The 13687-nt window shown below is 49.5% G+C and overlaps 1 protein-coding gene across 2 annotated transcripts in view; it reads left to right on the top strand.

The window, feature by feature from the left end:
- Positions 1-13687, top strand: part of ABL1 (ABL proto-oncogene 1, non-receptor tyrosine kinase) — a 137301-nt gene that overhangs the window by 111603 nt on the left and 12011 nt on the right. For both annotated transcript variants that reach the window (XM_065928237.1, XM_065928238.1), the window contains exons 4-7: positions 1421-1693; positions 10554-10638; positions 11408-11585; positions 13407-13591. In XM_065928237.1, coding sequence (XP_065784309.1) covers positions 1421-1693; positions 10554-10638; positions 11408-11585; positions 13407-13591 — 721 coding nt within the window. The remainder of the gene's footprint in view (positions 1-1420; positions 1694-10553; positions 10639-11407; positions 11586-13406; positions 13592-13687) is intronic.

Genomic DNA, 13687 nt, shown 5'->3' with positions numbered 1-13687 from the left:
TATTCCTCCTTCCCACGTCTTTTCAGTTTGGACAAGGCTTACAAACACCTAGTTGTGATTTTAAAGATCGCTTCCACCTTGAGCGATTGCCAGCTGCCCTTAGTGAGCCAGCAGAGTCACTTGTGTGCCTGGATCCCAAGTGTTCTCTGTGAGTTTTAACCTGAATTGGTTTTGGTGAGGAAATACCCCCTAACTGCCTCATTGAACCAAAAAGAAGGAAGAGAGATAGCTGTCCTGTCCTCATGCTGCTCTCTGCCAGCCTCTACCTTTGCCTTCCTCCCCTTTGCATGTTCAGACAAAGATGCCACACGGAGGGGTCGCCTGTGTGGGTGCTCACCTGCCGTTAGTCTCAATTCAAGACTGACGTGTATTTGTGTCTCTATCCCTTCTCCTTCTCTGTGCTGGAGGGGGCCCTGTGGCCTCTGTGCAGCCCTCCACGCCCCCCACTCTGTCCTGAGAGAGAGCTGGCAGGGCATCCCTCATGGGCATGCCACAGGCATTTGCAGGTCTTGGCCTCTGATGCTTTCTACTCAGCCCAAATCGAGGGAGTAGGAACGAGAAGGAGATTTATGTTTTATTTAGTGATTTTCACCTCTGATCACTGTTGGTGCTCTTCAGTTGTTAAGTTGTGTCCAACTCTTTTGCAGCCTCATGGACTGTAGCCCGCCAGACTCCTCTGTCCATTGGATTCTCCAGGCATGAAATACTGGAGTGGGCTGCCATATCCTCCTCCAGGGGATCTTCCCAACCCAGGGATCAAACCCACATCTCCTCCATTGGCAGGCAGATTTTTTACCACTGAGCCATCAGGGAAGCCTGATCACTGTTTAGTTCTAGATAATTATATCATTTTAAGTTTAGGGTAATAAATGTAATTTTTATAATTCGTTTTCTTTTCTAATCAGCAAATACTAAGTTCTCCTCTTTATTAATTTAACCAACAACATTTTTGAGTACCAGTTATGTGCTTGTATCTTGCTCTGGACGCTGGGGACACAGGATAAAAGCAGATGGCTGAAGGGCTCTATTCTCATGAAACTGGCATTCTGGTAGGTGGAGACAGACAATAACCAAGCAGGTAGACAAGGAATCATCAGCCTGAGAGAAGTACAGCACAGAGAAGTAAGACAGGTGATGAGAAGACTGGTGCTCAGCCGTGACTTTGCGTTGGCCAGTGAGGGAGTACTTCATGGACGTTGCCAGTGTGCCCAGGCTGGTTACAGAGAAGGAGACATGTGGCAGTCAGGCGGGTGGAGGGCATCACAGAGAAGCACAGTGTGCGTGATTTTCTCCGCCCGGGGTCCTGTGCGGAGGGCGGTTCCTCTGAGGGCTGCTGTGTTAAGGCTCAGCAGACAGTTGGCCTCCCGAGTCGCGGGGCTCATGTCTGCTCGCTGGCTGAAGGCTGTCCCTGTCTCCTCAGCTCTACGTCTCCTCAGAGAGCCGCTTCAACACGCTGGCCGAGCTGGTCCACCACCACTCCACTGTGGCCGACGGGCTCATCACCACTCTCCACTACCCGGCCCCCAAGCGCAACAAGCCCACCGTCTATGGCGTGTCCCCCAACTATGACAAGTGGGAGATGGAGCGCACAGACATCACCATGAAGCACAAGCTGGGGGGCGGCCAGTACGGGGAGGTGTACGAAGGTGTGTGGAAGAAATACAGCCTGACGGTGGCCGTGAAGACCCTGAAGGTAAGCCTGGGACCCGCCCGGCAGGCCGTCCAGCGAGACCAGGCACTCGTGGCACCTCAGCTCCGGGGGCCTGTTGTCCGCTAGGCACAGCCACGCGCCCTCCGTTGCCTGCCTGCACACCCGGCCCTGGGCCTGGCTCTCCGGCACACGCCGTCTGGGTTTCTGTGAGCGGGTTGACTCATTCTCCACGTGTTTCCACATATGCTGGAGAGCTGAGAAGTGCTGTGGGGTTTTTTTTTTTTTGGTGTAAAACGATTAGTCATTTGAAGGAGTTTTTTCATTCTATGGCAAGGGTGTTTTAAAGCTGCGGGTTTCCGTTCAGTTTGTGTGGCATTTGAATCACTTCCTATTGAGTTAAGAGGGCGGGGGTGGGTGGGCAGGGAATCTCTTGAGTTTTGTCAGAGACAAAACCAAATCTGTGGATTTTTTCTTGGTAGATGTGAGAGCAGATGCACTAGGTGTTTCTAGTGGGTTCCAATTCTCTATATCATGTCCAGACTCCTGAAATACGAGTGTGGGGCAGCCCCCACCAGGAGGCGTTAACAAACTATGGGGACTTCTTACTAACTCAGATACTGTCTATTCTGTACCCTTACTTGTGACTTTCCCTCTCAACTGATGTCTAGTGTTTGTAGTTTCCAGGTGACTCTTAGGACGCCCAGGGAGGGAAGTTTTAGTTTGCAGGCCTCCACCTCCTTCAAAAATATGACCCACATTTTTAGCTGTGGCGAGAGTGTCCCCTAGTGTTGACCTGTGTGGTTTTCACTTATTTTAAATAAACTCCGGTTCCATTGAGCTGTGCCCAGAAATGGGGGAGAGGGAGCCCCGTTTTGCAGCTGTTGGCAGAGAAGCAGAATTGAAACACCCACCCCTGGGAAAAACGAACCCAAGTGTGTACACACTTCTTCTCGAAGGTCATTCGGATTCACGCAGCCAGAACGCCTGCCCTTTCGGGACCCAATTAATTCCCTGATGCCCTCACTCAAAGGCATGACAAAATAGAAGTTGTAGTTTCTGGTTGATACGAAGTGACAACCAGAGATCTTTTGGAGAAAAGATCACATTCTTTAGTCCCAGAGACCAAAGGTGGCTTCCTGGCCTTCGTACTGACCGCGTCCCCTTAGCTTGGTCCTTGGGTGCAGGATTGATACAGTTGGGGGCGGGGGTGGCATGGATGTTTTGAGGACTCCTGTATATTTTCCAGATAGGATTTTTTAAATTTGATAAGCATTTATCAAATTCTCCACTCTTATTTGCCAGACCCTGAGCTTAATGCTGGGATTGTGAAAAAGAATTTGAATTGGACAGAGTTCTTTGCCTCAGGCTAAGTTGGGTAGTTAGAGATGTCTAGTTGGAAGTAGGTAGTCTGAAAAGTGCAAGTGTTAGTCTCTCAGTTGTGTCTCCTCTTTGCGACCCCGTGGACCGTAACCCACCAGGCTCCTCTGTCCATGGAATTCTCTAGGCAGGAATACTTGAGTGGGCAGCCGTTCCCGACCCAGGATTTGAACCCTGGTCGCCTCCACTGCAGGCGGACGCTTTACCATCTGAGCCACCAGGGAAGCCCTACCAGGTAGTCGTAGTTAGGAGAAGAAATGAGTCAGTGTGCCCGTCACTGTACCACGTGTGACGGGGGCTCTGATCACAACAGGAGCTCAGAGCTGTAGCGCCACACAGGGACGAGAGGGGGGACAGGTGAGTGCTGCTGGGCAGGGAGGGGGCAGGACAGCGAGCCAGGTGAGCCAGCCTCAACAGAGGAACAGGTGAATGAGGGGATGGAGCTAGGAGAGGGAAGGAGGGGGCAGAGCGGACTTGGCACGTCTCGGAGCCCTCGAGCCCGCCTGAGGAGCTGGGGTGCTGTCCTGGAGGCAGTGGGGCACCTTGAAGGGTTCGATGCACAGGAAGAAGGTGATCGGATTCACCGCTTCAGGGGCAGCTCTGTCGACGAGCTTCGAATGAACTCAACGGAGGCCTGCTGACGGCAGGGAGATGCGTGCTCCCACGTCCCCATGTGGCACACAGCCGCAGACCAGGCTCCAGGAGACACAGCCTCGGCCGGCTTGCAGAACTGGTCAAGGCTCAGGCGCCACCCACATGCTTGCCAGGATTTGCCAAAGCCAAACAAGAGGAAAAGCACAAATAGACGGCGGTCCAGGAGAGGCCTGTTCGAAAACTCAAGAAGGAGGTAGAGGTTCCACTTGGGGAAACCGTAGCCCACTAGCTGTGCCGAGCCATTGTTTTCTGAATGACTGAAGAAGATGCTTTTAGAGGAGAGGCTCCCTGGAGCTCAGGGAGGTTTGTATTCTATCCGGATATCACAATTATCTGGAAGTGGGTGCCTTCCAGAACGTACTTCTCTAATGATGTGTTATTAAGCTTTTTATACTCTTAATGATTTTCCCTAAGAGCCTTATTAACTTATGATCCCGCAGTTCATGAAAAAAAAATTACGGAATATAGTTGCATAGATTTCTGTGAATAGTCAGTCATTCCAAGTGGCAGCTAATTAGGAAAGGGGGAGTGTGTCATTTTCTAGAGGTAGATTAACCCAATATAAAGTACTGCTGCTGCTAAGTCATTTCAGTCGTGTCCAACTCTGTGCAACCCCATAGACGGCAGCCCACCAGGCTTCTCCGTCCCTGGGATTCTCCAGGTAAGAGTACTGGAGTGGGTTGCCATTTCCTTCTCCAATAAGGTACTGAGCAACAGCTAAATAAATTATCCCTCCTTCCAGCCCACCCTGCTTAGAAAGCGTGTGTGCAGTATGTTTCCCACTTATCAGATCAGCTTGGTGTCAGCATTTGTGTCGTTCATCTCCACTACAGACGTGGAGAGTTTGTGTGGGCCCTAAGTGGCAGTGGCGGCTGTCGTTTACTGATTCTCCCGATGTGCCTGGCAGAGTCTGAGTGCTTCATGCTCCGCATGGAGCATCTCATTTAATCCTTCCAACCTGAAGAGAAGGCTGCTGATTACCCCTACTATTTCAGAGTTGAGAGACCTGAAGTAGAGGGAGGTTCAGTAACTGGCCTGGCATCAGTTGCATGGCTGGCAGTGACAGAGGCAGGGTGTGAACCCAGACATCCTGCTGCAAAACCCAGGTCTTTCCTAAAATTGTTACACAGTATCCGATTCCTCCTACACCATGAAGAATACACACAAACTACAATTATACACCTTAAAAATCACCTTTCCCCAGCCCCCCATTCCCCTTCCCCACAGGCTGTGATCTACCTTTCTCTTGAAGATGCTTTGGGAAGTCCTCATCTTCTAGTCCAAGCTTTTGTTGGTTTAGCCAGTTCTCACCGAGGCCCTGCTTGTAACCACCACTCTGTATTGATCCTCCAGGCAGCACCGGTCTCTTCCCTTCAGGGCCAAAGGAAGACCAGAAGAGAAAACGAGGGGACATTAGGGTGACCCCTATGGTGGGAAACTGGGATTACAGCGAAGGCCTCCTGATGGAGAATGTTTAGTTTTCAGTCTTGAGCTGTCTAGTAAAAGTTTGTATATCAGTCATCTTTGTATAGAACAGCTGTGTAAGCAATAGAATTTGGATAAGTCTGCCATTGATCTAATTGTGTTAATATTGACTCATAAGCTAGCTGACAAATTTACTATTAAAAGAGTGGAAAATAACACTGCTGAAAAAAGTTGAAACTTAGCACCGTACTCAGTTCTTTACCTATTTTCCCAGTAGGTAATATATATACATAGTTTCCTCCACCCTTGATTTTCATGTCCTTCCGGAAGTAGTCCACACGTGTGTTATCTCTTTAACCACCTGACAGCCTGCTGTAGACACTGCTCTGTACCTTCTGTTACTATCTCTCGGCAGCTCGTCCTTGACAGTACTTGACAGGTGGCCTTGTTTCCGGTGGAGATTCTAGTATCTTACCAGCCTTCCGTGGACTTGCACCTGCGGGAGCCTGAGCTGGTCAGTCAGCTCCTCAGAGCAGAAGCTGCTGGATCCACGTGTGCCCACCAGTGTGCCCTCCAGCACCCGTGTGGAGAAGTGCCCGTTTTCCCCACCTGCACCAACACAGTGTGTGTTTGGTTTGGGTTTACGTTTGTTACTCGCCACCCCCTACCCCCAGGAAGTTGGTCTTGCTGGAAAGCTCCAATCACGAGCAGAGAAGGGAAGGCCCCAGGACATCAGGAACCCCGGCCAGTCTATGTGGTTGCTCTGGCTTCGTGAGGAGCCATGTGCTGGGGAGAGGGGCTGCTGCCCTGTCGCGTGGCTTCCCTCTGGCCATGGAACTCAACACGGCTACAGTACTGGGGACCAGAGGCTGGGGTTCCTCTCTGAGATCGTCCCTTATGGACTTTTCACTTGAGCTTTAAGCCTCCCACCTGATTTGTGAACCAGCTGCCTTCCTCCTCTAGCTCCGAACCTCCCCCATCTCTCCCGCGTGTTGATCCTGGTCAAGCTGATGGCGCGGGGTAGCACTTCAGTGTGCTTGTAAGCACGCTCCTCTGACATTGGGTAAACACAGAACCTGGAAGCTGATCTACCTTAGACACGAGCCCAGCTCTACCAAGAGGGAGGTCTGGAGAGGACCGAGAGCTGGGCTGGGCTTAAAAATGGTGTTCTGTCCTGTGCCATAGAATTCCTACTCTTGGGGACGAGGCCAGTGAGCAAAAAGGATGAAACTACCTGTGTTGAGTCTGAGAGAATGTGAAAAGGACCCAAAAACCAGTGTTAAGTAAAGAACCAGCCTGTCTTCCATACAAGCAATATGTTTAGCCCGCTTCTCAGGAACAGAGATCAACTGTCTTGATAATAGTGAAAGTGAGTCCCCCGGAGTGGTGACGACCGTGTTCTGGGTGGTGACCTCGGCGCTCTCTGTGTCCTAGCCACTCTCAAGGCCAGCGATACTGTTACCTGTCATGTGGGTGACTTACCGTGGTGACACAGCAGCAGAGTTCGGTAGGGATAACTCACCAGCATCCTCTTAACCACTGGGCCAGCCAGAGCTTTCATCCGCATCCAGTCAGGCCTCGTGAAGAGAGGTCAGGGGATCTATCTCCCTCCTTGACAGACAGGACTGAGATTCACAGCCTTTACTCACAGTGTGGCCTTCACCCTAATCATTCAGAATTCCTTTTATTTTACTATGTAAATGGAAGAACCCTCTTCTAAAAGGTGACAGAGATTTTTAAAATGAAAGGACTATAACAGGGTAGCATCAGGGATCTTTCCAGTTTAACACAGCTACCAATGGAGGATGCCGTTAGTAGTTTAGGTTAAAAATTGAACCAGGCCTGCTTCCAGCAGGGGGAGACAAGCTCACACAAGATTGTCCCGAAAAACAGAAAACAAGGAGTTATTTATACTGTCTACATGCCGTGTGTGCGTGTGTGTGAGTGAGTGAGTGCATGGAGACAGAGGAGAAGGGGGCCTTCAAAAGCCGCGGTGTTCCTTTGTACATCCACGCCCCTCAAGACCTGGAACGTGGTTCTTGTAGAAGAGTCAGTAGCTATAAGAGCAGTGTTACTTCGGAAATGATCTCACTCTGCGTGGTTCGTTATGGGGGCCTCTATGCCCACAAGCCTTCATTCGGGCTGCTTTTTCAACATATTGCTGGCCGAGCGCGAGTCTTCCAGCCCTTCCCATGAGTGGCATTGGGTCCTGTGGTTCCGGCAGGCACTTGCCCTCCAGTCATCAATAGTAATGTGTCACCCTGGTAGGTCAGAGCCCACTGCGCCAGGGACAGCGTGATCCTGCAGTGCGGGAGACCTGGGTTCGATCCCTGGGTTGGGAAGATCCCCTGGAGAAGGGAAAGGCCACCCACTCCAGTATGCTGACCTGCAGAATTCCACAGACTGTGTAGTCCATGGGGTCGCAAAGAGTCGGACACGACTGAGCGACTTTCACGTTCACCCTGGTAGATCAGAGCCCGCCGCGCCAGAGACAGCGTGGTCTGCTCAGTGTGCTCAGGAGTAGAGAGGACTTGAAGAATTAAACAGCCAGGGGAGTGGTGGCAGGGGTGTATTCTTCTCCCACCCATGCAGCTTGGCACAGAGACCACCCAAGATGTTTAAGTGACCTTAGAATGGCTCACCTTTTTTTTTTTAAAGCAATTTTCTTTCTTTCTTTTTGGCTTTGCTGGGTCTTTGTTACTGCGCGGCTTTTCCCTAGCTGCGGTGAGTTGGGGCCACTCTCTTAATTGCGGTCCCTGGGCTTCTCTTTTTGCAGAACACGAACTCTAGAGCACGCAGGTTTCAGTAGTCGCAGCACGTGGGCTCAGGAGTTGCTTAAAAAAAATCTGCAAACAGTAAACACTGGAGAGAGTGTGGAGCAAAGAGAACTTTCTTGCTCTGTTGGTGGGAATGTAAATTGATAATCACTATGGAGAACAGTACGGAGATTTCTTTAAAAACTAGGAATTAGTTGCGGCACGTGGGCTTAGTTGCTCTGCAGGGCATGTGGAATCTTCCCAGACCAAGGATGGAACTCTGGTCTCTTGCATTGTTTGGTAGATTCTTTTCTATTTTTTAAATTTATCTAATTTTAATTGGAGGATAATTGCTTTACAGTGTTGTATTGGTTTCTGCCGTACAGCAACATGAATTTGCCATAAATATACACGTTTCCTTCCTCTTGAACCTGCCTCCCACTTCCCACCACATCCCACCCCTCTAGGTTATCACAAAGCACCAGCTGAACTCCCTGCACCATACAGCAAATTCCCACTGGGTATTTTACATATGGTAATGTATATGTTTCTATCTCAATTTGTCCCATCCTCTCCTTTCCCCACTGTGTCCACAAATCTGTTGTCTACATGTCTTTATTACTGCCCTACAAATAGGTTCATCAGTACCATTTTTCTAGATTCCATATGTATGAGTTAATATATGATATTGGTTTTTCTATTTCTGATTTACTTCACTCTATGTAACAGGCTCTAGTTTCATCCACCTCACTAGAACTGACTCAAATTTGTTCGTTTTTATGGGTGTGTATTATTCCCTTGTAAAAATGCACCACAACTTCTTTATCCGTTCATCTGTCGAAGAACATCTAGGTTGAGTCCATGTCCTGGCTGTTGTAAATAGTGCTGCAGTGAACATTGGGGTACCTGTGTCTTTTAAAATAGTTTTCACAGGGTATGTGCCCAGTAGTGGGATTGCTGGCTCATGTGGTAGCTTTGTTCCTGGTTTTTTAAGGAATCTCCATACTGTTCTCCATAGTGGCTGTTATTAATTTACATTCCCACCAATAGTGCAAGGAGGTTCCCTTTTCCCCACACCCTCACCAGCATTTGTTGTTTGTAGGTTTTTTGATGATGGCCATCATCTCATACAGTGAGGTGATAGCTCATTGTATTTTGATTTGCATTTCTCTAATAATAAGCAGTGTTGAGCATCTTTTCATATTTATTAATCATCTGCATGTCTTCTGTAGAGAAGTGTTTGTTCAGGTCTTCTGCCAGTGTTTTGATTGGGTTGTTTGTTTTTCTGATACTGAGCTGCTGCTAGGTGGGTTCTTTACCACCAAGCTACCAGGGAAGCCCTCACCATTTCTAAAGGGCAGTAAATTGTGTCTACGTTTCAGTCCCACCAAGGCCTGAGCTGAGCGATTCAGGAGCTGACACACATCCTCAGTGGTCCTGCTTCGCTGGTAAACACAGCTGGCCAGAGTGGGACAGCGCTCAGTAGAGGGTGACCTGTCCCCTGGAGTGATCCCCAGGTGCCAGGGTGGGAACCGGCAGCTGTGGTGAGTCGGACACTGTAGCTTTTTGTTTCCCAGAGGGGCAGCAGGTACAGTGTAAAGAAAGCGCCACTCTTAAAGTAGTTGATGAAGCTTTCTTCTTGGGGAATCTAGTTTTCAAGACGTGCTCTCCCCGTCTCCCCTGTAGTCTTGCTCTTCAGACAGACTCAGACTCCATGTGGAAACCTGGGAGGGTAGGGTCTCACTTCCCTCATTGGCCTTTATAGCAACAGACTACGTCACGTCTTCCACTAGCTTCTTCCTTTGGTGTTCCGAAAAGAGGTCTCCCCAGCATAAGCCCACCCCCATGATCTTGATAACAAGGCCAACCCCAAGACCCAGCACCACAGCACTCCACCCTGATAGGTGAGGAAATGTAGAAATGTCACATTTGCTCTGGGCTTGTGCTAATATCTTTGTCTCCCCTTGGCATTTAAATACTGTGAACTAGCTAAAATGTGTGTGGACTGGTGATCACATTTATGAACCCGTTGCTAGGGGAGCTGCTAGTGAGGCTTGTTTTAGGATCTGAGTAAATTGACCTGACAGGTAGTGGCGATTGCTTCATTAAGGGCCACATGAGACCACATTCTTAAGAAACTCAGCGTCCTCTCTTTCTGCCACATCTTGAGGCACTGTTCTTTGGTAGTGCTATACATCTTTTTCTGTCATCAAGGTCTCTTCTCTTGAATCAAGTACCTATCGGATTCTTCAAGTGTTGTTTTTTTTTTTTTTTTTTTTATGTTAAGCGTTTTGGGAATCCTTGGAAACCAGTCATTCCTTAGGGAAGTGGTACCATGCTTGTGGTGTTTGCCTTTACACATCTCCCTCCCTCCCCGTAAACTTCACTAGGTGATGGAAACAAGAAGTCTGCATAGAGCCATCAGAGCAAGTCAACAGCATACCCAGCCGTTTGCTGTTGTGCTCAGGGTGAGAATTCAAAAGCTCCGCACCATAGTGGAAAATTGTTTGTGCCGTCGGGCTGATGACCAGCCACCTTGGAACCTGTCCAGAAGGATGTTGTGGTTGAAACCAGTGGACCAGGATCATTTCTCGTCAACGCTCCAGCTTGTGTTAACCATTCAAGTCGTACTTGCCCCCTTGAACACTTTCCTTGCTGAGATAATGTCATCACTTCTTTCTTTCCTGCAGGAGGATACCATGGAGGTGGAGGAGTTCTTGAAAGAGGCTGCAGTAATGAAAGAGATCAAGCACCCCAATTTAGTACAGTTGCTCGGTGAGTGAGGAGCTCTGAGCTTTGAATTAAACTCTGCAGGTGATACAGGCGCTGTTGGAACAGAGGTGAATGGCTCGCTGCCTTAAGGTTTCTGGTCTGTACGTCTGTTCCCCACCTGCATCAGCCCTTGGTACAAAGAGGCCTGTGTGGAATGGGTGTGGGTATGTGTATGTGTCCATGCACCCACACAAATGAGAGATGGCGTGGGGGGTGTGTCCATGCACCCCCACAAGTGAGAGATGGGGTGTGTGTGTGTGTGTGTGTGTGTGTGTGTGTGTGTGTGTGTGTGTGTGTGTGTGTGTGTGTGTGTCTGTCTATGGGCCCACAGAAGTGAGAGAGAATAACTTTTAAGTTGATACCCAAAAGCAGTCAAGCACAAATCTCAAATCAACATCTTGAAACCTAAGAATTTCAGAAGTTCCTTCCTGAAGCAATTCTGTACATGGAAATATCCATCAGGGGCGTGTGCTAACCGAACGGTGATGATTTAGTGTGTTTGATGTGGCCTGGCCTCTGCTTTTGAACTCAGTAGCAGCCTCTTTCCTGTTGAAGCTCATGGGCTTGAGAGGAAGAAAAAAGAGGGGCCACGTCCCTCCCATGGGAACATAATCTCAACCCACGAGTGCATGAAGTCATCGCAGAACGTAGGCCCAGGACACAGGGGCAGAGTGAGAATCCGTCTCAGAAGCTTCATTCTTCAGGGCTCATCTTTTCTGGTGTGTGTTCCGTTGGAGCGGAGCGGCACATGAAGCCTTGGTCTCGTTGGCAGGGGTCTGCACCCGGGAGCCCCCGTTCTACATAATCACTGAGTTCATGACCTATGGGAACCTGCTGGACTACCTGAGGGACTGTAACCGGCAGGAGGTGAATGCCGTGGTGCTGCTGTACATGGCCACTCAGATCTCTTCCGCCATGGAGTACCTGGAGAAGAAAAACTTCATCCACAGGTAGGAGCCCCGCGAGGCCACCCTCCCCGCACCAGCAGAGTCGCAGGGCAACCATGGGACCCGAGCATCCTTTTACCAAAACAACTCCAACCTGCAGGGTCTTCTGGCTTGGCCTCTGACTTGTTTAATGCTGGCAGCTCCTTGGACCTTGGAGCAAAGGCAAACATCAGGTTCCTAACATTGCCAGCTTTGGGCATGCGTCCAGGACTTCACTCAGCCCGGCCTGGCCCTTGGACCCATAGAGCAGTTATCTTCAAGCTGAGAAGTATTTCAGTGCAGAATCGTTTTGGACTAAGAGGAATACTGAATGAAGTTCATTAGAAGGCACCCCTTTTCATTGGCAGGGCTCCCTGTGACATAGGGCACCTGTTACTCCTCTAGGACTGGGGTTCATCAGTCGTGTCATAACCTCTTCCCAGTAGCCACTGGGGTGTTTCTTTTCCACAAGCTCTCAGAAATGGCCCTATGTGGGTTTTATTCCCGTGTTTGTGTATGTGTTTTCCCCTCCCTTCTCATAATTATCATTTCATTCTCCACTTAACTTGCTGTCATCTGGTTCAGGAATGTTTCCAGCATTGTCAGGATTGTGTATGCGTAGTTCTAAATTAAGCATCTTGGTTGCTTCAAAGCCTGGAGTGTTGTGACCTTCAAGCATGCCACAATTATCTTGGTCTCCACATTCTTTGCTGGTGGAAATGGCTCCCTAGCAGAGTGACGGCCTGTGCAGGACAGGGCCTGGTGGGCTTTGCCAGCGTCCTCCATACAAGATGTTCTCCAGCCACCGTGCTGACCTTTCCTTCCCAATTAACTGAAGTATGAAACCTGTACACGGGACTTCATAGTGAGGAGTAAGAGGAGCGTGTGTGAACTGCTGGCGGTGCCTTGTATGACAGATTTTTCTCTGCTCCGTGAGAGTCTGCTTCAGAGGCTCCTGTCACTCAGGAAAGTGAACCCTCTGAGGCTGCAAATTGAAATTTCTTGACTTCTGGTTTGCCTTGCATGGCTCAGTTCATTCTCTCTTCATTCATGCAAACTTAAAATGCTTTACCGAAATCCTATTAGGCACAACCCTCCTGAATTTCCTTTCTTTCTCATTGCTGGTGATCAGGCTATCTCACACAGCCATCGCCTTCAGCGGGTGCCTCTTCTCATCCTGCATTCCAGGTTGCCTTGTGATTTCATGGTTAACATCCGTGAACCAGAGATTAGGCTCCTGCCTCCGTGGGAGAATCAGGAGGCGAAAGGAAGCCGATTATACAGGAGAGAATCCATAGGATACATTTGGTTGGATACGCATCAGGAAGAAATAGGAAAGTGGGAAATACAATTTGGATAAAGAATGTCATGAGCTTTATTTTATCCTGTTGAGTCTAAATAAGACAAGCAGAGACTCACTCTGATGTAAATTTCTGGAGACCAAGGCCTGGCCTGGATGTCCGCTCCCCGTGCCTGGCGCAGGGCAGTAGTAGCTGAACAGACTTAAGGACACTATCCCCCAGGTTTCAGTCAGTGCTTCACTGTTCATTTACCACCACTCGCAACCATCCTGAGGAGCAAGCACCATTATCATCATCTTCATTTTATGGGTGAGAGAACCGAGTCCTAGGGTGATTCACTCACTCCAGGTCGTGGGGCCAGGGAGCCTGTTCCCCCGCCACCCGCTGAAGGGTAGAGCTTGGTGGTTACTGTTTACAAACAGATGTATTTATTTAGGATCTCCATTTTCCCATTGTGAGTGTTGCACCTTTATAAACAATGGTGGAGGATTTGTAAAGCTGACAGCCAGCCAGGAACTTACAGATAAACCGTTTCCTTTCCCAGAGATCTTGCTGCTCGGAACTGCCTGGTCGGGGAAAACCACTTGGTGAAGGTGGCTGACTTTGGCCTGAGCAGGCTGATGACAGGAGACACCTACACAGCCCACGCCGGGGCCAAGTTCCCCATCAAGTGGACGGCGCCCGAGAGCCTGGCCTACAACAAGTTCTCCATCAAGTCAGACATCTGGGGTAAGGCCGCCGCTCCGGTTCTGTCCTCACCCGTCTAGGGCGGGGCTGTGTCCCCACTGTGCCTTCTCTCCTTGCCTTTTCAGTTCCTTTTTCCTT

Source organism: Muntiacus reevesi, chromosome 3 (assembly GCF_963930625.1).
Source record: "Muntiacus reevesi chromosome 3, mMunRee1.1, whole genome shotgun sequence".
Classification (NCBI taxonomy): Eukaryota; Metazoa; Chordata; class Mammalia; order Artiodactyla; family Cervidae; genus Muntiacus; species Muntiacus reevesi.
This window is presented reverse-complemented; position numbering and strand designations above follow the sequence as displayed.